Source organism: Emydura macquarii, unplaced genomic scaffold (genome assembly GCF_026122565.2).
Source record: "Emydura macquarii macquarii isolate MOO-44397 ecotype Brisbane River unplaced genomic scaffold, CSIRO-AGI_Emac_v2 contig_318, whole genome shotgun sequence".
NCBI classification, from domain to species: Eukaryota; Metazoa; Chordata; order Testudines; family Chelidae; genus Emydura; species Emydura macquarii.
The window spans coordinates 14,605,569-14,632,442 of NW_027130455.1; the positions used below are offsets into that span (position 1 = coordinate 14,605,569).

Genomic DNA, 26,874 nt, shown 5'->3' on the forward strand with positions numbered 1-26,874 from the left:
CTGTGGCTGACCCTTTGGGGTCAGAGGGAACCTTTTCAGTAAAGAGTTTAAATGACTGATCTCTTTATTGGACCTAGTGCTGATTTGGGAGGTAGGAGCTGAAATGCAGTAAAGGGGGCGGTGTGTATTTGTGTACTGATGTTGCTCAGTGCCGAGTTGAGGCCGGTGCCAGCGCTGTACTCTGCACCGAGGTCACGCTCGGTGCCGAGGTGGAGCGGGACGGCTCAGACACCGGGCGGAGCGCTGCTTCCATGAATAGGACTTTTAACTGGATCTCTAGGTCCTTTTGAGTCCTCGGTTTAAAAGCCCTATAGATCTTGCACTTATCTTTCCTGTGCGCTTCCCCCAAGCACTTAAGGCACTGATTGTGGTCACTGAGCAGGAAGGTCTTCCCGCAGGAGGCACATGGCTTGAATCCCGGCGACCGGGGCATAGCCCGGCCTCTCTAAGTCCCTAAGAGGACTTGCTTATCTAACTACACTTAACAACTACTTAAAACTAACTAAACTACTTAGAATAACAAACAGTTCAAAGAAGGGGTCTAGAACTTGCTGAGAGCAAGGCTAGTTCCAGTAACCGTCATGGGCGGAAAGAAGGAACTGAAGGGGCGTAGGACTGGCAGTGCCTCATATACCGTGGCATGCACGCAGGACTCCAGGGGCACCAGAGCCAGCCCTAGGGGGTCTGCTAAGGGGAAAAAAGTTCCGGGAACTGTGCACGGAGGCATGTACACACCTACAATGGAATGGACATGAGCACTCACTCGAAGAACTTCTGTACCCCCAGGAGTACGCATACACATGGTTGAGAACTGCTGTCCTAAGAGCTGAGGCTAGTCTTTATGTATTTTCCCTTTGTATGTGCTCTGGACCTAGGGAATTACTTGTGCACCCCTTCGTGGGATAGGTTTTGGTGTGTGACAAGCAAAGGTTTTAGAGAATCACTTGAGCCCATTATAAACACTATATTTAGAGTATTCACTTTCCTGTGTACCTCAGCCACTTCTGTGTGCAGCATCCATCTCTAATTGATCCACATAGGGCTTTTGGCATTGATGAACATTATTTGACACCAAAAATGGCTGTAAGCATGTGTGGAATGTTGAAATCACATCTGCAGAGCTCTTCCACAGACCATGATTCATTTGCTCTCAGTAGGTAGGACCCAGGGGTTGCATTTCCTCCTGCTCTTATTTGCTCCTCAGTAGTGGCGAAGCAGTTTTAAGATTTGGTATTTGCCAGTCTGACAGATACTGTAAGGAAGGATGGTTGCATGTCTGAATTGGGCACAGAGGAATCTGAATTTGTGTAATTTACAAAGTAAGGCATGTGGAAGAAAGTGCAAGATACTCCAACTTAGACTGCCTCTGAAATTGACCCACAATCATTATCCAAAAATCCTCAAAATAGAGGAATCATCACTTCCTATTAAACATTCCTCCCCAGTTATATGACTGCTTGTCACGTGAAAGGCAGCACTTTTCTTTTATTCTACATTCCTCCTACCTAATCGTTTGTTAGTCTTTCCTAATGGCGTGGAATTGAGTACATTCCTACTGTGGAAGCATTAGTTTTGTTGAGTGGAATACGTGTCATTTCCACGTGCAGCCCTCTCATTGAAACTAGTGTAAGGTTTGAGTACAGCTTGATGGCAGGGTTGGGCTTAATGGCTGCTGTGGTAAATTGGGCTCTAGGGAATATTAGCTGTTTGGAATTTTCTGTCTGATTATTATGTTTTCTGTCATAGAACTTTATTCACCAGCTCGCCTCAGCTTTCAGAGTTGCTTTTTCTTGGCCTACTTATTTCTTGTTTCTACATTATCTTTGTATATTGAGTACTTGAGTTAAATTTAAAAGGACTCTTTCTCCACTGCTCATCCTACTTTTGCAAAATATATGGCCATTCCAGCAAGGTGTTGAAGTCAATGTGAGTCATTGGGCAGCTAGTTGTACTCTAGGAGCCTATATTTTATGGTGTATCTTCATGGCGTGCTGCTGACACATGCTACAAACACCTCTTCCGATAAGTCCCCCTTATCCCATGATGAACCTTCCATCCAGGGCGAGTGTATCCTCAGACATAAGGGACTGGGAGCCTACACATTTGTTTTCCCATTCAAACGAAGCTGATTTCTTCTGACTGTAACTGTGGGAGGAGGCAGCACCAGTATATTAAATGCATTTGCTGGAAGTTTGTATATGTGTGGGTGTAGTTTATATATTTTTATATATATTATATGTATATATTATATATTTGTTCCTGAAAACTATTCTAAATATATTGGTAGTGTCCAGTTTTTGGCTTGTTATACCATTTTTATACCACTCAGAGAAGGAGCCACCCCAGCAGCCGCCCCGCCCCGGCCCCCTTGTTGCGCCCAGCATAGGGGTGGAGAGGACTGGAGGCAGAGGGGCCGGTCACACGCTCTGCCAGTCAACGTTTTTGGCACTACACCTGGTCAGCGCAGCCCCCGGGGATGTGAGCGGAGAGACAGTCCCAAGGAGGGCCTGCCTAGTACTCCCCTCCCCCCCCCGGCAGCGCCATGGGGCATGCCCCCCCTTTGTTACGCCGCTGGTACGGTGTAGGGCGCAGAGTTCTGGGAGGGCTGCAGAAAACATTTTGGAAAATACCTGCCCTTTGAAGTAATATGATGTGTTCAAAAGGCCAAAAATTCAGCCTGGGGTGATGAGCTATAGCCAGAAAAGTGAACTCCCTCAGACGCAGAGAAATCACCCTGACCTCCCCTTCAGTTTGATGGCAGGACTTTCCATGGGATTGTGGGAAGAGCCTTTTTTAGCATATCCCTGCTATGTTTAACTCATCTGTAGTGTAAAACCTGAGCTTATATTTAATACTCTGTACAGACCAGGCAAAAGTCAGGATGGTTCTACGAATGTTTAATTTGTTCATAAGTATAACTACTTTGTGTGACCCTTTGGGTTATAAAGTATTGCAAATATAGCACAGTCACGACTAAGCCAAATTCTCCTTCCTCTGACTGCTGTAGTTTTGCTGGTATCAGTAGTTCTTTACACAGCTGTAATTTGGTCCTGAGTGTCTCTTAGTGGTCTGAGTGGTAAAATTGTCAACTCCTTGGATACCTTAACTGAAAACTTACACCTTGTGCAGCATTAGGTAATTTGCTGTTAAGTGATGACCACGTGAGGAGTTGGCACGGCCTGATTATTTACACAAGTAGGTATTTGTAGGGTATATATTGTCATTAAGCTCCCCCGTCCCTTTTCCTTCAGTCATTTGAATTACTTTTCCATGTAAGTGACATTTGAAAGATGTCCATGTCGTAGCAAGAAATGGAAGAGTTCGGATAAACAAGAATACGTGGTCTGGTGGCTCAGTTTGAGCAACTCTCTGCAAAAGTACTTCACAAGTTTATATCTTACAAGCATATTATGAAAACCACTTATTATGGGTAAAATTTTCAAAAGTGATTTAGGCACTTAAGCTCCTAATTTTCATTGCAAGTTAATGGGTTTTAGGAGCCTAGATCACTTCTGAAAATTGTGCTTTTGAAAACTTTACCCTCTATGATTTGCTAACCAGTCATTACTGGGTACTCCAATTCACCATTTCAGACAACTGAGTGTCTCTCCAATATCTAAGATCTATCTTTAATCAAAGAAACAGGTAGTAGCTCGTTAAAACTACCAGGATTAGAAACCATACCTGGTGCGCAGCATTAAGCTGCAAATATACTATATGTATGCCTCTGTCGCAGCTTGCCTGCTACCAGTGTCAGAGTAATGCTATCACATAACATCTCCACTCCCTCTAGTGAAATATCAGAATGTGACTTTGATATAGAGAACTTTCAGAGTGGAATAAAAGGTAACCCTTATTGTTTAGCTTGTGGTAATATTGTCTAATATGGCCCTGTCCTGACATTGCTGGAGAGCATTGCATTCCTGAGTGAATGCCTTCTCTAACTCTACCTGTCTCTCTCGCAAGATGGATGTAAAACAGCAACTCTCCATTCACACCTCAGTATCGTCTCACAAACACTCCACCGGGGCTGCATGGTGGCTTCTTCATTTTCTTTTTCTCTTTGCCTAAATCAGAGGCAGCCTCAACTTCCTAAAAAATAAGACAAAGACACAAAAGCTATTAAACTGCAGTCACTCACCTACACTTTCCATAGCAAGGGAGGATTTTAAATCACATAAGCTCCTTTGAACAGTCCAAAATACTGTCTTACTTACAGAATTAGAAATACAGTAATAGCCAGGATCATGGCTTGTTCTAACAAACCCAGTTAGTGACCCGCAGTTTGGAAAACAAGCCACTGGAAAGACCCTTTCTTATATCTCACTTTTCTTTCCGCCTTTCCCTCCAGCCATCCTCACCTCCCTGCCAGCAATGTCTCCACCCTTAACTAGCCTGTCTGATCTGCCGCCCCCATCTATTTGCCTAAAGGTGAGGCATGAAGCTGGTAGAGGTGTCACCCTTCTGGTCTCCTTCTGCACTAGATACATCTACAGCTCGTAGATGTTGAGCTTCCTGCTCCTGTCATTTGTTTTAAGAGAGAGATGAAGACTTGAAAAGTATAATGATGCAAACTGAACTGATCTTTTATTTAAGCTATGGTATGTTTCAGTGCTGTCTGCAGAGCACCTAGAAGGCTGCAGAGTATATTATAAGTGCCACAGATGCAACAATTCCTTTCTAAACAATCATTAACACTTTGATGTTTAGCATTAACAACCAAGTCTCAATTTCAAACCCAAGCTTGTACTTTTCATTAGATGCACTTAAAATACTCTAGACGTTTGGGAACTTTCTCAAAAATTACCAGCTTTATTCTTCTGCATTTCTAAGCGAGAAGGTCTGTTGCTGATGGGAGAGCAACCAGGGAGGTTATTGTGGGACTCAGAGAGTGCATGATCTCTGTATATCCCAGAGACCGAAATAGAACTTGGGCCTTAAGCAGTCTTTATTAAACCAGCGCATTCAGTGGCACCTTACTGCTAGTGGAGCTTGAAATACCACACTGAAAGTTATCAAGTCAATATCAAAATGAAACATTAGCAAGAATATCGATTTCACAGGTAGCATTTTGATTCATGAGGCTATTGATAGTACAAAGAATAGAAATGTGGTACTTCAGTCAATGTACAGCTTGCCAACATTAACAGGGTTAGACAAGATGCTAGCAATGCTGCCCTGGTTTATGGTTGTACCTCGGATTGTCGCAGTTGCTATCTACACTGGTTTAATTTTGGAACCAAACAGGAGGAGATGTGAAATTCCAAAGATGAAAGGTTTTGTGCTCACCTCTGAAGTGGGTTAGAGGCAGCAAAGTCCCCTAGTGGAGCATGGCAGTGTGAAAGCAGAAAGGACCCTCTGTCTGGTGCAGCAGTGGGTTTGAAAGTGAATCTGCCTTAGTGGAAGAAATCCCCACTCCCCTGTCTGAGAAGCTATTGAAGTGGCTACCACAGGTCATCTGCAGCCCTTTCAGAGAACTGATAATGAGGGGGTAAAATACACCCCTGCTGTAGCTGCACTGAGTTAAATGGAGTTAAATGCTAGAGTAGCTGCAGGTTTTCCAAAAGTCCCTGTCAAGGCTGGTGTTCTGGCCAATGCCCCAGGACTGGGGCATAGAAGCAGAAAGTGGTAGCTTCTCAGCAGCACTGAGGAGAGGGAGCAGCAGGCCAGAAGTGGACCTTGGCTTGGACACAAAGGTCAGTCCTGGGGAAGTCGTGTGGGAGCAGCCACGGGTGAGGGAGAGAAGTGGAGAACCAGCCATGGAGAAGGAGAAAGTGGCCAAGTAACCAGGAAGGAGGAGGCAGAGAGAAGCAAGGGTGGGAGAGACCAGGGAAGTGGAAGCCGCCATGAAGAGACTAGGGTGGAGAGAAGCTAGCTTGAGTAGAGGTGGGATTAGCTGTGAGATGGAAAGCATGGGGGTCAGTGAGAAATGGGACAGTAACAGGGATGAATGCATTTGTGGATGGGACCGGGCCTGTGGCATGGTGGGAGTGAGGGGGTCAGAGATTAGGGTTGGGCACAGACACGGAGCAATTTTACAGCCATCAATGGCTGTGACGTGAGTGGGATTTCCAGTGAGAGGGAACCCACATAAAACCCCCTCCTTAATTGCCCACCCTTGCTGCCAGTCTCAGCAGAGGCCAAAGACAGAGACTGAGCTCAGCCTAACTTCTCACCATGCGGAGCCGTGGGCAGTTCCAAGTTAAGGCTGAGGCCTAGGGGCAGAGCAGTGTGGGAAAGCTTCCACCACTGCTGTCTGTGCAATATCTGCCTTGTGGGTAAATGAAGGACTCGGTCTCTGATACTGTTAATCAGGCACCAGTATTAAAGTGCATATTGATTCTTGGCACAGATTAGGGTGCTGGTGAGCTGAGACCTCTGGTCATCATGCTGACAAATACTGTCTCATTGTTTCCTTGTACTCCCTCATCTGTCTGTATCCACCTGTTATCTCTTCTCTTATAGTTAGATTGTAAGTCTTTGGGGCAGGGACTGTCTTTTTGTTCTGTGTCTGTGCAGCGCATAGCACCATGGGCTCCTGATCCATGCCTCAGAATCCTAGGTGCTTCTATAATACAAATAATATTGTAGCAGCTGTAATGAATCAGCTGACTTACAGAAAATAACTGAATATTCCTAGCTGCAGTTGTAATGTCATATTAGCCTCTGGCCAGAAGATGGCAATCGAAGGATTAAACTAGGGATCCATTGCTATATGTGGAACTCTACTGGCAAGTTTCAGGCAATGATATGTGTACACAATACAGTAATGAAGCTAGAAATGGGTTGTGCTTAGCCCTTCGGTCCCTGGGGATGAGAGTACTTTACCCCTCCTTAGCAGCCAAAGGAGAGAGGTGGGAGCTGGGAATGTGGTTGCGGTCTATTTAGTTTACACTATTCCTGACCTTTCAGTTTTCAGTACTTTGCAGGATGTTGTATTGAAAATGCATAACTCCTCTATAGTGGGTGGGAGGATGCTGGAGATTTAAGCTGCCTGGACGGGGAGTGCTGGGGCCACCTGAGAAGGCAGATTTGGGATTGTGCAATAAACATTATCTTGATTTTTCTGCTACACTAACCACTAGTGAAATAGTTAATGTTGAAGTTTAAATTGCCATCATTGGCTTCAGAGTTAAGACATGGGAGCAGCTCTAGAATACAACACTGCATTGATTCAGACTCTGTTTTTGTGGGAAAGGATTTCTTTGCCCGAAGGGCTAGAAGCTTTGCGGGGGGGGGAAGGAAGGAAGAAAGCAGGGACTGTAGACCAGAGTTCTGTAGCAAGCCGTGGATTCTGTGGTATATGCCAGGGCTACTACATAATTGTCTGTTATGGTTTGGGGAGCAGGGGAGTTGGCTTTCTTCCTGCACTTTCTGAAGCAGCTGGTACCAGACAAGATGGGCTGTTGGTCTGATCCTGTGGGGCAATTATCATGTACCAAAGTTCAGTGTTGTTCATATCTAAGGGGTTGGTCCAGGCCCATCACCAATACTAACACCAACAAAGCAGCTGCGCACCTGTCTGGCTACAAATGGTGGCTGTAAGGAAGAGCAGCCCTTTCTGTCTGAACATCCTCTTTGCTCTCCAGAGATGCTGACACGGGTGGACACAACGGATGCTGCTGGTGTCTTTGCTGTGGTGGAGCTAAATGTTGCTAATGAACCTTGTAACTTTTTCACATATTGTTGCTTTTCACTTATTCCCCAAAGCAGTCACATGAGGGCAGACACTCACCCCTGAGATGGAGGGTGTGAGCTGAAGTTTCTCCAGTCGCTCTTTGAGGTGGCCTGTCTCTGCTCGGCAATCATCCAGCTGACACTCCAGCTTCTCTCGCCGGACTCGCTCGTATTCCAGCTGGGCTTCCAGCTCTCTGATCGTCCTGCCAAATGTAAAAATCAGGCAAGACACATCTGATGAAATGCTGTTAACTATGTCAGCTCCTGCCTCTGCTACTCTGTGGTGGCTTAAGGAGGCCTGGGGCTGATACACCCGGCACTGTCCTTCCTGCTGCTACAGAAAGGAGCATTGGCCCCTCAGCTCCTGCTGTCAACAGCAGCATAAATACAGGAAGGCCACGTCCCAAACCCAGTGGCCTTTTATGAGCTAAGATTATTTAAGCACCAACAGTATGCTCTGTATTGTAAAGGAGTTTAAGGGGGCCATGCTCCCTGCTCGACAAGCATGAAAGCTCTTTGGGACCATGGAGAAACACTACATACATTAGCCAGCACCTGACTTCGCCCACAGGGGACCTCTAAATTGGAATCCTACTCAGCTACTGCACTCGGTGGGGAGAAGAGAGAGGCTCTTTGCTGCCGTAACAAGCCAGGTCTGCATAGATTTAAGCAGGGTCTGAATGAGCTCTCCCCGACAACTAACGATGAGCGGGGGGAGAAGACTTCAGGAACAGACCGTATTTGAATAAACACACCTCCTCCCGCTACGTACTCAGCAGATGGAGCTGCTTTGCCAAAGTGATCACTTTTGGCTGGGGGTGGGTTACGAATCACTTTAGCATTGCGTGCAGGGGTAATGAAGTGTTATCCTTAGTGTCTGAGTAAAGGGCAGCAGAACTGTACTTAGCCTGCCTTGATTGAGGGGGGGCTGCCTAAATGACTAAGCAGGAGGCCAGATCCCAGTGAAAAGGAGAGAGGGCAGGGACAGGTATTTCTACCTAGCCGTGTGGGCTCTCCCCAAGGAGTTCTAGAGCCCAGTTGACCCTTCACTCCTCTCCGCTGTTTAAAGACAACTGATTAGACTCAGTTGAGAATCCTTGTTTCATTCAATGATCGCTACAGCTGAAGTCACTTTGACCTGGTGTGGCAGAGTGGTGCGGTGAAAGAGACTCGACAGCCTGCTCTAGCAGTGAGGCTCCCCGCTAACTGCTGAAATCATTGTGAGCTGGGTTAAGTGGTAGCCCCTCAGAACATGATGAGACAACAGTAGCAGAGGGTGTGGGCAGCAGGACGGCAGCCAGCCGCAGCAGAGAGTGACAATGGCGATAGAGAGCAGCCAACAGCAGCAGAGTGAACAGCAGGCAGTGAGCCAGTTGCAGCAGCAGCAGGGGCATTGCTCAATGCTCCCTTGCCCCCCCAATCCCAGAGTGAGAGGTGAACTCGTGTGAATGCACCTCTGAATTCTAGGTCTGCGCTGACCAAGGACAGCAACTGTGAGTGGGATGCAGTGAAGGGAGAGAGGACTGATGTGTTAAAGGAACATTGGGTTGTTGGATTTTCACACCACAAGGTGCGAAATTGAGGCCAAGGGCACTGCCCAGCACAGCCTGGGGTGGGTGTTTGCTCATGGTCATGGGCTTTGAATCATGGGTGTGGTGTTTTCTCGTTAATGCTGGGTTCTGTTTCCCTTTGTATTAAAAGTTTTCTTTGCTCTACACCTACTCAGTGCTTGTGAGAGGGGAAGTATTGCTTCTTAGAGACACCTGGGGATGGTGTCTGAGTTTCCAGATTACTGGGTAGGGACTCAAGCCGGTTCTATTGTCTGTCGTTAGGAGAAGCCACTAGACATTGAGCCTGGCCCTTGTTGATGCCGACTCCACCTGGCAGAAGGGTTACATACATAAAAACTAAATCACGTTCATGGATGATACGTCACTGAGAACCCAGGCCTGACATCATGGGCCCTGAGCTGAAGGACAACAAGCCTTAGCAGGCAGCAGACTAGTACTAAAGTTTATCTTCAACATAGACCAGCCACTAGAGGGCAACATCATCCCACGCACTGGAGCAGCCCTGACAGCCCTTAGAGCTGTGTTACCCAAACTGTGGGTTGCAGGAAGGGTCCAGAGGGGTTGCGTGTGCCACATGCTCTCACTTCATGCAGGCAGCGGGAGCATGGAGGAAGCACCTCCAGGGCACTCGCAGGGCAGGGACAGGCTGCTGACTGTCCAATCACTGGCTCCAGCCACTTTCTTTGCGCAGCTGCTGCCCACATCCCACTCTCACTTCCCCTGGGCAGCAACAGCAGGGAGGAAGCAGTTGGAGCCAAGGAGTGGATAGTCAGCAGCTGGGGCGCGATCACAGCCCAGCCACAGGGTGAGAGGGGCCGTAGGAAGGGGTGGGGCTAGGGGAAGCAGAGCAGAGGCCTTAGATGCTAGGATGCAGGGGAGAGGGGGACCAGGGGTAACAATGGGTCCCCAAAAGTGACAAATGCCATTGATGGATCGTCAGTAAAATGTTTGGGAGCCCCGGCCTTAGAGGTATTGGCCAGGCTGCATGGTCAGCTCCTGGCTACAACAGTTGGGACAAGAAAAGTAACTGCAAAACCAAAGAGTTAGTACAAAATGGCAAAGGTTTTTCTAAACTGGTTTCTTAAACAATGGGATCTTGTGTGGCAGATCTTGCATAGCAGCAGATGGTTCCTTTAAACTGTTTCCAAGCCTAAAGCTAAAACCCAAATGAGGAACAGATTCAAAGATGAACCATAGTTTGTATGTGATTTACTGTTGGGGAAGCTGCAGACGGAGCTACCCAGCTCAGTTTAGATATAATTCACATTTTATATCCTATCATTCTCATTGTGACCAGCTGTCTAATGACAAACTGAAAAGTCTCTGTCTGAGTCTGTTCTCCCTTACGCCAGTATGAATCAATACAGTCACACTGGCATCAGTGAGAAAGACACAGGCCCTGTGAGTTTAATCAGGGAAGCAATATCAGAAGTGTTACCCCATTTTACAGAAAGAGCCACAGAGTTTAATTCCTGTTTTTACTCAGCACCTTTGAAAATCAGGTATTAAGTGACGGGCTCTGCTACTGTGGGATTTGGGGCTAGGAACAGAACCCAGATATCCTGACACCAAGCGCCTCAGTGACAAGCGTTGAACAAAAGGAGCCAGATTGTCGCAAGTCTATGTGCTGACAAGGGGGAAATACTAGCTTTAGGATGAACTGTCTATGGCCTGAGTGGCTCCTTTGCTTGCCTACTTCACCCCAGCTATTTATAAAACAAACAAACTATTTTAAAATGAGAGAGTGGGGGCTGAAAAGTCACTGGCGTGAATTGAAAAGCCAGAGATCAACTGCCCTCGAGAATAAAGGTCACTGGCCATGGAGGCAGTAGCAAGGGTAAGCTTTCCACAAAAGAATCCTTTGCACGTGGACAGGGAAGTATAGTCCCCATGTGCCCATTCAGTCCTCAGCTCCTCTGCAAAAGGAGCCAATCAGTGCCATTGCAATGAGTGTTTTGTGATATGGATGCAATTGGGCTGAAACCACAAATTCATTTTGCACAGGCCAAACCCCTTTAGATAGCCATGACTTTTTGTCACAACCAACCTGGGCTGGACTTGAACAGTGACTTAGAGCTGAAAGGGATCCTGTCAGCAGTTCCTTGAGTCGGATACTTTAAAGTTTTAAATTCATAATTCTCATCCCACTGGTGACATCTGTTGCTCCCCCCAAAGCAAAAGCGTCTCTGCCAGCCCTGCTGTCCATCTGCTACCGTGCTCTAAGTTAGTTCTTTCTCAGACATTGGCTTGGGGATGCCAACAGACTGTAAGAGAGAGAGAGAGAGAGAGACAGACAGTGGGTCTGCAGGGACATGGGCCCAGATCTTAAAAGTCGTTAGGCACTGCTTGGCACCTGGGACATAGGATCCTAAGTGATTGTCACTTTTGACAATGGGACGTAGGCCTTATAACACAGTGGAGCAATGCCTTACCACATTTAAAACTCTGGGCCCTGGACAATGGTCTGTAGCCAGGTGTCTAGGAAGAAGTTGAAATAACCTACAAAAAAGTGACACCACCATTTAATATTCCAAAATCATAGCAAGACAGTATGGCACGTCCTTTAAACTCAGGACATTTAATGGAACATTTCTGTAGAGTAATGAGATACTGGGGAATTAGGTAAACATTATGGAAGTGTCTATAAGCCCACGTATGCTTTTGCTGAGGTTTTTAGACCTAGTAGCCATCTGATAAGTTCTTGACCCTACGTAGGTACTGCATTTGAAATATAATGAATAAATAAAATAAGTAACACTAATACACGGCACTCTTCTAGCTCCTTCCATCCATGGATCTCCACAGATTTTACAAATATTACAGAGTTAATTGAATCTTACTTTTCAGCCTCCCTTTCTTCTTTCTTCTTCTTCCTCTCCTCTACAGTTATTCCTCCCAGCTGTTTGTAGTTGTTGTAGGCAATTTCTAGAAGTTGCTGAAGTTCTTCAATCTTTTGATAGGCTCTTACTGCAAGACAGACAGTTCTTTGGGTAGCTAACATGAGGATGTGCCTGAGGATGCTGGGTTTTCTGGATGTTGGGAGATATTTTTTGTCTGTGGGATCTATTAGATTGTGAAACAGTCTCCCGCAGAAAATAGCAGAATTGCCATTGCTTAATAGATTTAAAACTGCCTCTGACACCTCACTCAAAAATATACTGTAAAGAACAATCCTGTGCTGGTTTTCCACAGATAACTTAGAACAGAAGATGGACTAGATTGACCTAACTTCCATGATTAAAATATTTTTCTGGATTTCCACAATATATTTTAAAGCTCATTGGTACATTGTCAAAAGCTTCTGCAGCAGCAGGGAGAAACTCTGTAACTAAAAATATTTTGTCCTAGAATTCTCATTCCTCCCCACCCATTCGAGAGAAGAAAACAGTAAAGAGAGACAGAACTTACTGCGTGCTTCTCTTTTTTTTACTTTATCCGGAATTAAATCTCCCGTGGCGTCTGTGCTCCCTTCCACGCCATGTCTGTCAAAAAACCTTATAGCGTTGTCATTTAATTCTTCATCAGAGTCATCTCCCATTGCCCGTCTCAAAAGCTCCACGGCTGCCAGGTGAGCAAATCTGCACAACACAGTCAATAGTTAATATGCAGTGAAATACACATGCTCCTCTAAAAAAGCAGCCCAAGTTCCACTACTGATTAGAACACACACACTTGTATATATGGCAAGTAGCAGCAGCTCCCACGTGTTCTTCACGCTCCCATTTACTTCAGTGGTAGTTGGTGTGGGGCTTTCAGGTGCACTGGGGAACCAATAGCTCTGGTGCACAAGCTGTGGCCAACTAAAACAGTTTTTGCACCATTCTGAGGTAATATACTGTGGCTGCTAGTTGCAGTTCAGTAAGCTGTGCAAAATGTATGTCCTTTTAGTTATTTGAAATGTATTTTTCCTTTTTTAATTTACTCAGATAAGCACCTGTGTTATATTTAAAGCTGAACAGGAGTGCCCAGCTGGCCACCCGCAGCAGTCATTATTTTGCATACCTCTATCATGTCTCCTCTCAATCTTCTCTTTTACAAACTAAACAGTTCTCATCTTTTAGGTCTCGCCTTGTACAGAATTTGACCCATCTCTAGTTACAACAGTTTCCCTTAGGTATATAGATACCCTCAGTAAAACCCTTTACAACAGCAATAGAGCCAAAAGGCTGTTAATGCAAAGTTGAAATTCATGGGCCTGATTCTGTTCTCACCTACACCAATGTAAATCAGGAGTGACACTACCTGAAGTCAACAGAGTTACGCTGGTATAAAAGCAGTGAGGGCAGAATCAGTCCCTATACAAATAAATTAGAGCGCAGGGATCTGAACTGCTACCTCTTGGCTACATCCTTTGGAGTCTCTCCAGCTTCATTTGTAATGTCACAATCAGCTCCCATTTCAATCAACCAGTGTAAGCAGCTTATGTGACCTTGTCCAGCAGCTGAGGAAAAGAATATGCACTAAAGTCAGTTACACACGCTTTTCTAAAAAATGTAAAATGCCTTTTCCCTGACATGGCTTGACACCCTCTGAAGTATACATGTCAGTAGGCATCCAGGATAGACATAGCCATTTATAATGAGTCAAATTCTACCCAGGAGTATAAGTCTGTTTTTATTTTCATTTCCTCTTTTGTGTAAAGTAAATGTTACAGGCTGAACCTCCGTTCTGTAAATGGTGCAGCTGTCCTGAAGACAGGAGAAAGTTCTGGCCCTATAGCTATCAGCCTGGAGTTTGATCTCAGGATGCCTCTTGAAGGTACACTACCAAAACTCATCCACTACAGGCTGGTCTGTCTGGTCCTTATTATCTGGTGTCCCCACATATGGTCTCAGCTGTGTGAAGTATTATGGCTACTGGCACATTGAGCATCCATTAACGATTCCATAGAGTATTCTAAGGATGAGTGCTGAATGGACAAGAGCTTTGGTTGTCTGGGAGAGAATTATGTGACTGGCTCATAGCTCTTGCAGTGAAGGTGCATATCTACCATATGTTCTAAAACGATGGTGCAATATTTTATGCTACTTACAGGTACCTTATTTATCTACTATGCCTCCTGAGCAAGAGGTGAAGATGAATTCCATATCAGTATGGTTATGATTAGGCCCAGATCCTCAAAGTCATTTAGTTACCTAACTCCCATTAATTTCAATAAGAGTTAGGCACTTAAATTCCTTTCAGGATCTGGACATATGCTTTACATTACCAATATAACTCCTGAGAAAGCACCAAATAACAGCTGCCATGTGCATGTTTATTTTATCTATGTGGCAGGCTTTTGGGGAGAAAGTGTGAAATGTCAAGTAGTTCTGTTCTTTTTGGACCTCCCCCCAATCATGGCTTTGTATCCCTACAATATTCTCTCTTCTAGTTTTTCTAGCCATCAACGTCATGGGATACTATCGTCTGTTGTTCCTTATAATGTCTTTCTTTCACCCATCTAGAGCTGGTACAAACACTTGATCCCTGAAATGTTAATATCATTTACAACTTTCTCTTGCTCCTGTTTATGAAGTAACATGTTGGCATCAGGGTGGGGAGGAGCTTTGCTTGGCTCCCTTTTGAAAACTACAGCATGGACAGTTATCAAAGGGAAAACCCATTGCTTTTGGCTTCCCACATAGCATATGATGCCAGAAGCAGGGCATCTGACTCATAATTAACAGTGCTGTAAAGGGATGGATCTCAATCATGTGAGTAGTAATTTTTTAGTATATATGTAGAAGAAAAGCATTTCAATCTGAAGAGTTACAAACTTAAACATTGTGGGACTGAAGAATAATTCCTGGGGAAGATTAAACATATTTTTTTTTAAAAGGTGACATTTTATGATTGATATAGAACAATTTACAATAATATAATAAGCTACTATTGTTCCAATCCTAGGGGACACAGAAAGGAAAAGACAGGCAGAGTAAGGCCCTGATTCAGCAAACCACTTTAACTCTTGTTTAACTTTAAGCACATGACTAGTTTAATTGGAAATCAACAGACCAACTCATGCGCCTAAGTGCATTGTTGAATCAGGGTCTGTGAGGGGAAATGTGTAATGAGAGTCTGTTTGTGTAGACTATATTTTTTGGGGAGTCTGTTTTAGAGCCTGAACTCACTACTATATTCCTTGCTCTAGCTCCGTGCATACACAGGCAGCTGTTCCTGAACAGCTATAACCTAAGCTGGGTGTCCCTACTCCTCCACAAGTGTACATTTGAATAAACCTGGTTGTCATTACCTACACCTGGTCCTATGGTATATCTGCTTGCCTACAGACATGACAAAATGCAATGTAGTGGCCCAAAATATTTCCCATAACTTCAGTATAGGATGTAATGCTGATGAGAAAGTGATGTGTTCTACCAATATTCAAAAACTGGAGGGGAAGGGGGAATGTTGACAACTTGTTTTTTATTTTTCCCTTTTTTTTTTTTTGAAAAACAAGGTTACTTACCAGTAACTGTTGTTCTTCGAGATGTGTTGCTCATGTTCACTCCACTATAGGTGAGTGCACGCCACCGTGCACGATTCCTGGAACTTTTTTCCACTTAGCAGACCCCGGCTCTGGTGCCCCCTGGAGTCCCATGTGCATGCCATGGTATATGAGGCACTGCTAGCCCTATGCCCCCTCAGTCCCTTCTTTCTGCCAACTCCGACAGCTGGGACAGGAGGTGGGTTGTGGAATGGACGTGAGCAACACCTCTCGAAGAACATCAGTTACTGGTAAGTAACCTTGTTTTCTTCTTCAAGTAATGATTGTTCATGTCCATTCCACTCTAGGTGACTAACAAGCAATACCTTGGAGGTGGGTAGGAGTTACCGGTGAGCTGCCCTCAGCACTGCTCTGCCGAATCCCGCATTCTCTCTCGCCTGCTGGACAATGGCGTATTGGGACTTGAAGGTATGCACCGACAACCAGGTGGCAGCTTTGCAGATGTCCTGCAGGTGCACTCTCACCAGGAAGGCTGTAAACGTGGCTTGAGCTCTGGTTGAGTGCGCTGTGATGGTTCCTGGAAGGGCACCCTCACCTGCTCGTAGCAGAACTTGATGCATGATGTAATCCACGATGAGATGCGCTGGGTGGAGACAGGTGAGCCTTTCATCCAGACAGCCACTGCGACGAAGAGCTGCGTTGATTTCCGGAACGGCTTTGTACGCTTGATGTAGAAGGCCAGGGCTCATCTCACGTCCAGCAAATGCCATCTCCTCTCCTCCTCCAAATCATGCGGGGAGAAAAATATCTTGGTTACAATGAAATTGGGAAACCACTTTGGGCAGGAAAGCTGGATGCAGCCTTAACTGCACATTATCCTTATAAAATACTGTATAAAGGGGCTCCAAGGTCAAGGCCCTAATCTCAGAGACCCTCCAAGCTGAGGTAATGGCCACCAGAAAGGCTATCTTCCATGAAAGCATGAGCAGAGGGCATGAAGCTATTGGTTCAAAGGGAGGCCCCGTGAGTCTTGAGAGAACCAGGTTGAGATCCCAGGGAGGCACCAGGTCATGGACCTGCGGATAAAACCTCTTCAACCCCTTGAGGAACCTGACCGACAAGGGATGGGAGAACAGGCATCTCCCCTCTAGCGGCTGATGGAAGGCCGAAATGGCCGCCAGGTGAACCTTCAGCAAGGCCAGTGCCAGTCCCTGGAGCTTTAGCTGGAGCAGGTACTCCAGGATTGCCTGCATAGGCGAGAGGCTGGGTGGAATACCCCAGGACTCCACCCAACACATAAACTGCCTCCACTTAGCCTGATACACGACTTGTGTTGAAGGCAAGCAGGACTTGTTGGACCTGCGCCAAGCAGGCTCTCTCTCCCTCTATCAGCCACAGAGCCTCCAGGCCGTGAGGTACAGGGAGTCCAGGTCTTGGTGAAACAAGCGACCATGGTCCTGGGAGAGAAGGTCGTGCTGTCTCGGAAGCTCCAGGGTTGGGGCGATCGAAAGGTCCAGCAGCATGCTGAACCAGTGCTGTCTCGGCCAGGCCGGAATGATAAGTATAACATCTGCCCTGTCCCTCTTTATTTTCAGCAGGTCCTTGGGCAGTAGTGGAATGGGTGGAAATGCTTACATGAGAGCCCCCATCCAGTCGATGAGGAACATGTCAGAAATCTACTCAGTCTCACGACCTGGAGCGAGCAGAACCTCGAACACTTCGTATTCCAGGCCGACGCGAATAGGTCCAGTTGCGGAACACCCCAATTCTGGAAGATCGTAGTCAAAACCTCCAGGTGCAACGACCAGTCGCGGTGGGGTAGAAACGACCTGCTGAAACGATCCGCCTCATCATTCCTCACTCCTGGGAGGTGAGAGGCAATCAAGTGGAAATCATGCCTCACGGCAGAGTCCCACAGGCAGATGGCTTCCTCGCAGAGGGCTGAGAAGCGCTCTCCCCTCTACCTGTTTATGTAAAACATGGCTGCGGTGTTGTCCATCAGCACCTGCACCACTCTGCCTGACAGGAATTGGAGGAACACCTTGCACACTAGGCAAATGGCCCTCAGCTCCCTTCACGTTGATGTGCAGGCGCCTCTCCTCCCCCGCCCAGAGCCCCTGAGTGCCTAGGTTGGCGCTGATGTGGGCCCCCCATCCTACATCTGAAGCATCGGTGATTAGGGTGACTGATGGGACCAGTTCCCTGAACAGAACACCCTCCATCACTGCCCTGGGAGTCCACCACCAGGACTGGCGGGGGAACTGTGAGCACGTGGTCCAGTGGGTGTCTGCTCGGCACATATACCGAGGTCAACTATGCCTGAAGCGGTCTGAGCCTCAGGCGAGCTAGTCTCACTACGTACATGCAGGCTGCCATGTGGCCTAACAGCTGTAGGCAGTGCCTGGCTGTTGTCATGGGGCATTGGTGCAGCTGGGAGATGATAGAGGCCATCGCCTCGAAATGTGGCTGAGGCAGAAAGGCTCTGGCCTGGTAGTGGGAGCCAGCCACTGTGAAATGGAGAAAACACCTGTGGCTGGGGAGGATAGACACATGAAAGTATGCATCCTTGAGGTCGAGGGCGGCACACCAGTCTCCTGGATCCAGGGAAGGGATTATGAAGGCTAGAGAAACCATGCGAAACCCGAGTCGTTTGACATATTTGTTTAGACGACGCAGGTCTAATATGGGTCTCAGACCCCCCTTTGCCTTGGGGATGAGAAAGTACCTCGAAAAGAACCCCTTCCCTCTTCTGCTTTGAGGGACCATTTTCACCGCTCCTATGTTGAGGAGGGTGTCCACTTCCTGCAAGAGGAGTTGCTCGTGAGAGGGGTCCCTAAAGAGGGACGTAGGGGGAGGATGGGTGGCGGGGGGTAGAAGTAAACTGTAGGGTATAGCCCCCTGAGACTATCCCAATGACCCAACAGTCCAACGCGATCTTTGCCCATTCAGGATAGAAAGGCCTTAACCTGTTTAGGAAGGAGCGGGGTGGATCCAGGAGAGCAGTAGGGGCACCACCCTCGGGCACACCATCAAAACTGCCTCCTACGATTGCCTGACCCCCTAGCATGAGCTGGGGGACTGATTCCTCCTTCTAAACCCCCTATTTCTGTTCCTATATCTATAGTGTTGAAAGGGCCTAGGCGGAGGCCTTGGATCCTGCTGCGCCTGGGACTGTGCTTGCTGCCTGGAAGGCTGGGGTGTGTACAGGCCCAGGGAGCAAAGAATGGCCCTGGAGTCCCTCAGACCATGCAGCTTCACATCGGTCTGGTCTGAGAATAGGGCCGACCCATCAAAGGGGGGTCCTGAATTGATTGCTGCACCTCCTGGGACAGGCCTGAGGATTGCAGCCACGAGCACCTTCTCATGGAAATGGCGGAGGCTATGACCCTAGTTGTCGAGTCAGCGGCGTCACTGGATGTCTGGAGCGCTGCCCTAGCCACCGTGATTCCCTCATCCAGGATGGTGGTAAAGTCTACGGCCTGGTCCTGGGGCAGAGCCTCAGTGAACTGCCTGACGGAGACCCACAACTTTAAATTATATCTCCCCAGGAGGGCCTGATGGTTGGCAATCCTGAACTGCAGAGCTGCCGTGGAATAAATCTTTCTCCCAAACAAATCCAGCTTTTTGTTGTCTTTGTTCTTGGGAGTGGAACGTGGCTGACCTTGCCTGTCCCACTGGTTGGTCACGTCTACCACCAGGGTTCCTGGGGCCAGGTGAGTGAACAGATACTCAAACCCTTCAGCCGGGACATAATACTTTTTCCTTGGCCACCTTTGACGTAGGGGCGACTGAGGAAGGGGTTTGCCACAGGGCCTTTACAATTTTGAGGTCCCTTTCATGGACTGGTAGGGCCAGTCTCGCTGGGACAGTCGCTGCCAGCACATTGAAGAGGGTATCATCGGCCTCTTCTAACTCCTTCACCTCTAGCCCCATGTTAGAGGCCCTGGGAGACCCCGAGCCACTGGACTGGCGGTGCCATGAATGTCCTCGGTCCCGGGTGCCCTTCGATGCCGGGGATTGCCCTCTCAACATGCCCGACCTGGAGGACAATGAGAATCACCTCTGTCGCAGCGAATGGTGCCGGCGAGCGGAGATGCGCTCCGAAGAGCTCGAGGTACCGGAGCGTCATCTCAGTACCGATGACTTCGGGTACCACTTGCCCTTTGGTGAGCAAGACCAGCGCCGCTCTGAACTCCGCGGTGCCAAGCTGGACTCCGGCGACGGGGTTCCGCGTTGGGGACTGCGCAGTGCCAGGTCCTCCAATGGCAACCGGGTTCTGCGCCGCCTCGGTGTGGGCAAACTCCTTGGTGCCAGGGATCTGGAGCGGGAGCTGTCCGAGTGCCGCCTGGCAGACCTCGTTCAGTGCCGCCTCTTGGCATGCTCTGCCTCCAGTGCTGGGGACTGACGTTGGCACTGAAAGGGTTACTCATCACCCTGAATCGAAGCAGGCCGGCTCGACAATGCCTACCTGGAGCTACTGCTGGGGGAGCATCCTCGCTCTACCTCCGGTGGCCGTCCGGCAGAAGAGCTTCCTCCCCATACCAGGGATCTCCACTGCCCTTTGGGGGGACCCAACGTGGGTTTGCCCCTGCACACCAGCCCCTCTGCCTCAGCAGAGGGGGGTCAGAGATGGCATAGGCAAGGCCAACAAGGCTCTTGCCACCTGAAAAGCCTCCGGTGTCGACGGCATCAGCAGGGGCACTCTCCCACTTCCAGGAGTCGGGGAAGGCTCCCTGCATGGAGATGCAGGCACCGGAGAAGACTCGACAGGCCAGGTTCGGTGCATCTCCGCACTCAACCCTGCCTGTACCGATGGCACAGGGAAGTGTCCACGCTCCACACACTGCTTCTTCCTCTTCGGCACCAGTGATGTGGCTCGGTACCGAGTCAAGGCTGGTGCCGGCGGTGCACTCTACACCAAGGTCACACTCGGTGCCGAGGTGGAGCAGGCCGGCTCGGACACCGGGCGGAGCGCTTCCTCCATGAGCTGGGCTTTTAACCGGATCTCTCGGTCCTTCTGAGTCCTCGGTTTAAAAGCCCTGCAGATCTTGCACTTACCTTTCCTGTGTGCTTCCCCCAAGCACTTTAGGCACCGATCATGGGGGTCGCTGAGCAGGAAGACCTTCCCGCAGGAGGCACACGGCTTGAATCCTGGCGACCGGGGCATAGCCCAGCCACTCTAAGTCCCTGCGGGGACTTGCTTATCTAACTACACTTAACAATCACTTAACAACTGCTTAAAACTAACTAAACTACTTAGAATAACAAACAGTTCAAAGAAGGGGAATAGAACTTGCTGAGAGCAAGGCTAGTTCCAGCAACCCTCACGGGCAGAAAGAAGGAACTGAGGGGGCGTAGGACTGGCAGTGCCTCATATACCATGGCATGTGCACGGGACTCCAGGGGGCACCAGAGCTGGCCCTACAGGATCTGCTAAGGGGAAAAAAGTTCCAGGAACCGTGCACAGAGGCATGCACTCACCTATAGTGGAATGGACATGAGCAATCACTTGAAGAAGAACTTGAATTACTTTTCTACCAGCCTTATAACTGGTCAAAAAAGGGAGGGAAATTATGGAAATCTTACAAAAATTTTCCCTTTTGGTTTTTAAATATCAAAATTTCAGAATTAGAAAAATTTTGACTGGCTCTAGAGGCCAACTGCAAAAAATATCTTGCTCCTTTTTATAACCTACTGTATCACACTGCTGCAAAGCAGTGTATTAGATAGTCCTGAATATACTGTATCATTGTCCTCTATAGCATACTACTGTACATCTATCATGTGGTTTTGTATAATGCACATCACCATAGTATCCAAGTGCTTAGAAAGTAAAGATGCAATACACTGTACAGTATAGTTCCATAGATACATACACAATATTTCTAAAGGTTGCATCTAAACTGATTAGAGTGGCTGGGTTTTTTAATTAATTTTTTATTCTTTTTGAATTGCAACTTGATTATTCTAATTTTTAAGCAATTGCTTCCTATGCATGTATGCATCATCCAATATGGATGTAACTTACTGTGACAGAATGTACCCCTGTATTCACACCGTACACACTATTGTAATAATCTTTGTACAAAGTATGCCTTCTGAGGTACCATTTGATAACTCATAATTTGCTTGTCATTATTGTCCTGATAAAATGTGTATGGCAGCATTGTATTGAAGTTATAAGATTCCACTGCATGTGTTAACACATGTTCCATACTGAGGTTGGCAAATAGGTCTGTCTCAAACAAATGAATGTGTTCTCTGCTTAATTTGCATCTAAGTAGTGAATAGAGTCATGAAGTAGGAAGGGAAACAAAGGACGCTCATACAGGTGAGGAGAAAGCCACAGGGAACATCCCTCCTGATAGACTTTTTGTCTCCTGGTACCCAGGTGGAAATGTTTTTCAAGAGGGGGGTGGAAACTATACATCAGGAAGACTGCTGAAAGCATTTGGTGAGAAAATTTTGCTTTGAATTTAACATAGTTTGTTAAGATAGGCACTAGCTGCATTTTATCTTTGTTAACCATTCTGGCTTCTATGCCTCATTACTTGTACTTATTTAACATATCTCTCTTTGTAGTTAATAAACTCATTCCATTTTTTCATCTTATCCAGTGTGTGAAGTGTTTGGAAAACTCCATTTGGGGTGGCAAGTTGTGTGCATATTATTTCTATTAAAGAAATAACAGACTTTATATAAGCTTGTATTGTCCAGGAGTGGGCTGGGCAGTAAAGGATATACATTTCTGGGGGGAAATCTAAGACGGGGGGTGTGTTGATCACCCTGCAGTATAACCAAGGCTGGTGAGAGCCAGAGTGCAGCCCAAATGTGGCTGGCAGGCTGCAGTTACACGCAAACACTCAGGGTGTGACTTGCATGCTAGAAGGCTGTTTGTGAGTGACGCATGTGGAAACTTCTTCAGCAAGGCATCGTAAGGCATCCCAGTTTGCAGGGGAAGAGTTACAACAGCTGCTCATTAGTCTAGATTGTACCCAGATATGTCACACTTACATCCGTTTGTTTGCAACCTGGCATGCAGATCCTGGACTAGGCTTATTGGCCAGAGTGGCTGCCACAATGCAGAAATTTGGCTTAGCCCAATCTTCACAGTGCGACCGCAGGGCAGCGATGCAGATGGTCAAACGGGGTGGGGAGAATGCACAATTAGAAGATTGTGGGTGGACTACAACATCTTGTTATCCTCAATGATGCAGCAGTAACAAACTAGACAACAACTTGGGATGCATACAAAAGATGACGACCACCAAGTATGTATTTCTGTCTGCATAATCTCTGCTGGCTGTCCTTTGGAGCCCTTGGGAAAATGAAATGCTGTATTTCATGAAGCTTACCTGATAAGCAGGCACTTAAATAAGTAAGTGAACAAGTCAATAACAAACAGTAATCAGCTGCAATACAGCTCCTAATTACTGACCTTTGTGCATGAGAGTGGATCCCTTCTCATCCCGCTCATTAATCTTGATTATTCCACTTTCTACTAATCTTCTAAGCATCACCAAATCCCCTTTGAAGGCAGCAACATGGGCTGGAAATGCTAAATCTGAAAAATGGAACAGACATGTTTCCAAGCAAATGCCGTAATTCCAATAAGCAGGCAAACAAGCTATTTTTTCACCTCACCTTTCATAGTTTATCTCGCTAAATAATAACTCAGACATGGAAATTTCATACTTGTTAGCGAGGTCAATGCTCCCATAATTAGTTAAAAAATGAGTGTAAAACATAGCACTATTATCACAGGCTTTACTAAGCATTTCTTGGCTATTGGCTACAAGCATCTTATAGTTCTACAGAGAGGAAAATTTCATATTTCTGTAGTAATAAATATCCCTTTGGTTGAAAGCTAATGGACTAATAATGCTGGAAACTGAAGCTCTCTCCTTATATACAGTACAATGTTTTGATCATTCTTGGTGGGAAAATTATCCATTGAGGCAATTTGATTTTTCTTGTTAGTTGACATGATTTATACTAAGAAAAGACTAATAGGTATGGAATGAGTACTTGAAAAATCAAACAAATCTGCCATTCAGAATAATCATAATGGGCCAGCTTCTGCTAGCCTTATTCCTGAATAATACTTTACTTAGCAAATAGTCCTATTGATTTCAATGGAACAATTTCCAGACTAAGGTATTACTCAACATGAATAGGGGAATCAAAATCTGGTCCTAAATATGTAACTGCCTGGAAATTAGGGGACATTGGAATATGTGCCAGATTCTAAAAAGAACACAAACAGCTTTGTATAACTAAAGCAAAAGCACTACATAGCATAGTATTACTGTTTTGTTTTCATTATGAGAAAATCTGAAACACATGACACGTATGTAAAATCACAATTGAAGATCTAGGCCTTTAAATATCAATAAAGGTAACAACTATTGGAAGCTTCAGTTGTTTCTCACACCAATTATCCACACTGTGCCACTTGAAAGCTAGAATCGCTGCTGTTCAGATCATTTGCATCAATCATTTCTACAGTTATAGATGTGTTGTGGCACTTGTGTTTTAAATGCTAGTATCTCAGAAGTTCTTCGGGATCCTACTCACTTTCCTCTTCTTCTGGATGATCTCTCTCATTTTCCACACTGTCAATGTACTGCACAATATTATCCTTATAGAACCGCTGTGCCAAGTCCTTTGGGGTCTCCCCATGGTCATTCCTGGCTTTCAAACAGTGAGACACACTGGCCATTTTACTAACCAAGAACTTAAAACAATGCAGGTGACCTTCCATTGCTGCCAGATGAGCTATTGCACAAAGAAGAAAATGGCAATATTAAACCTGATCACAGTTACCTGCCAAATGAAGAGCTACTGAGCAAGTTGTTACTGTTCAGAAGACTGGTTACCTACCTTGCAACTGCTGTTCTTCGAGATGTGTTGCTCATGTCCATTCCCAATTTAAGTGTATGTGCTCACTACATGCACCAGTGCCAGAAACCTTTTTCCCTTAGTGATATCTGTACCAGCTGGCTCTAGCGCCCCCTGCAGCAGCACGCACATGCGCCCGCAAATAGGTGCCGCTGGCTCCACCTCCTTCTCAGTTCCTTCTTGCTGGAACTCCGACTGAGGGGAAGAAGGGCGGGTGTGGAATAGACATGAGCAACACATCTCGAAGAACAACAGTTATAAGGTAAGTAACTGTTCTTTCTTCTTTGAGTGCTTGCTCATGTCCATTCCCAATTTAGATGACTCACCAGAAGTGTCTCCAGAGGCGGGCAGGAGTTCAGAGTCATGACCTTTGAAGCACCACTCTATCAAAGCTAGTGTCAGCCCGGGCTTGCTGCGTCAACGCATAATGGGATGCGAAGGTATGTACCCATGACCAGGTAGCTGCCCTGTAGATGTCCAATATAGGGATATGCACCTCAAAGGCCACAGAAGATGTCTGCGCCCTCATCAAGTGGGCTATCAAGGACACCGGAGGTGTGACTCCCGCCTGCTCATAACAGGCCCGGACGCAGGCCGTGATCCATCTTGAAAGATGCTACAAGAAAACCGGTAAGCCCTTCATCTGGTCTGCAACCACCACAAAGAGCTGAGTAGAGCGACGGAAGGACTTAGTCCTGTCGATATAAAATGCCAGGGCCCTCCTCATGTCAAGAGTGTGCAAATGTCTCTCCTCACTGGAGTTGTGCAGCTTGGGGCAGAAAACAGGCAGTAAGATCTCCTGATTCAGGTGAAAATGGGAGACCACTTTAGGCAAAAAGGCCAGATGCGGTCATAGCTGGACTGGTGATTCCTACGTTAAAGCCCTGATCTCTGACATTCACCTGGCAGACATGATAGCAACCAGGAAGGCAACCTTCCATGACAAGTATGTAAAGGAGCAGGAGGCCATGGGTTAAAAGGGCGGTCCGGTAAGTCTGGAAAAGACCAAGTTTAAGTCCCACTGAGGAGGAGGCTCCCTTATCGGCAGGAAAAGCCTTTCCAGCCATTTGAGGAACCTAGTTTTCATACCATGAGTGAAGACTGTTCTACCTTCCACCAAGGGGTGGAAAGCAGATATGGCCGCCACATGGACCTTGATTGATGAGAAGGCCAATCCTCTTGTTTCAAATGGAGCAGACACTCCAGGATTGTTGGAATCGATGCCTCCGTCGAGGACACGCCACATTTGGTTGCCCAGCAGGTGAAGCGCTTCCACTTGGCCCTATAAGGCAGATCTGGTCAATGGCTTTCTCCTCTCCAGGAGCACCCACTGAACCAGGGTTGAACAGGCCTGCTCCCCCTGGTTCAGCCGCAGAGCACCCAAGCCATCAGGTGGAGGGAGGCCAGCTCTAGGTGGAGCAGGAGACCTTGATCCTTGGGACAGAAGGTCCAGCCACAGGGTCCAACACCTGGGACCCACCAGGTACACTAGCATCACGAACCAATACTGTCTGGGCCACTCTGGTGCCACCAGGATAACCTGTGCCTTGTCCCTCTTCACCTTCAGGAGAACCTTGTGGATCAGAGGTATCGATGGGGAGGCATGCAGGAGCCCCTCCAACCACGGGAGCAGAAAAGCGTCGATGATGGAGCCTGCACTGAGGCCCTGGCGGGAGCAGAAGCAACAACACTTCCTGTTGGCCCTGGTGGCAAAGTGGTCCACTCGGGGATTGCCCCACCTTTGGAAGATACAAGCCACCCCCTCTGGGTGGAGTGACCACTCGTGGTGAGAACAGAAGGCCCTGCTGAGACGGTCCGCTAAAGCGTTGTTGACCCCTGAGAGGTGGAAATTGTGGTTGATGCAGAATTTCCAGAAGTGCATGGCCTCTACATACAGGACAGGGGATCTGGTCCCCCCTTGTCTGTTGATATAATATATGGAGGCCCTATTGTCTGTGAGAATCTGCACCACCCTCTTGGTAAGATGAGGTAGAAAAACTGCACAGGCTAGTCCAGCGGTTCCCAACTTGTGGCCCAGGGGCCAGAAGTGACCTGTGGGGTCTCTCATAGTGGCTCGCCGCTCCCGTCCTTCTGACTGCAGAAGGGAGTTGCTGCCTAAGAGGATCCAGGCAGAGCACATTGCCGTAGGGCTACAAGACCGGTGCAGACTCCTTGCTTGACTCAAGGGTATGGAAGATCAGTGATCCCCTCCCCTGGCTCCAGCAAGAAGCACAGCAAAGCACTCTGCCTGGCGGAGCAGCCAGGACCCACCATGCTTGAGGAGAGGGACAGGAC

At 47.2% G+C, this 26,874-nt stretch overlaps 1 protein-coding gene across 3 annotated transcripts in view; it reads right to left on the reverse strand.

Annotated features, from left to right (window-relative positions):
• Positions 1-2,915: 2,915 nt before the first annotated feature.
• Positions 2,916-26,874, reverse strand: part of ANKRD42 (ankyrin repeat domain 42) — a 42,391-nt gene continuing 18,432 nt past the window's right edge. Inside the window, exons 6-12 of one of the 3 annotated variants that reach the window (XM_067567465.1) lie at positions 24,256-24,456; positions 23,117-23,242; positions 13,584-13,689; positions 12,657-12,826; positions 12,089-12,215; positions 7,730-7,880; positions 2,916-4,083 (exon numbers count right to left, since the gene is read on the reverse strand). In XM_067567465.1, coding sequence (XP_067423566.1) covers positions 4,000-4,083; positions 7,730-7,880; positions 12,089-12,215; positions 12,657-12,826; positions 13,584-13,689; positions 23,117-23,242; positions 24,256-24,456 — 965 coding nt within the window. In that variant the 3' untranslated portion in view covers positions 2,916-3,999. Of the gene's footprint in view, positions 4,093-7,717; positions 7,881-12,088; positions 12,216-12,656; positions 12,827-13,583; positions 13,690-23,116; positions 23,243-24,255; positions 24,457-26,874 lie in introns of all 3 variants that reach the window. The other 2 variants (XM_067567447.1, XM_067567456.1) reach the window with 2 other exon arrangements.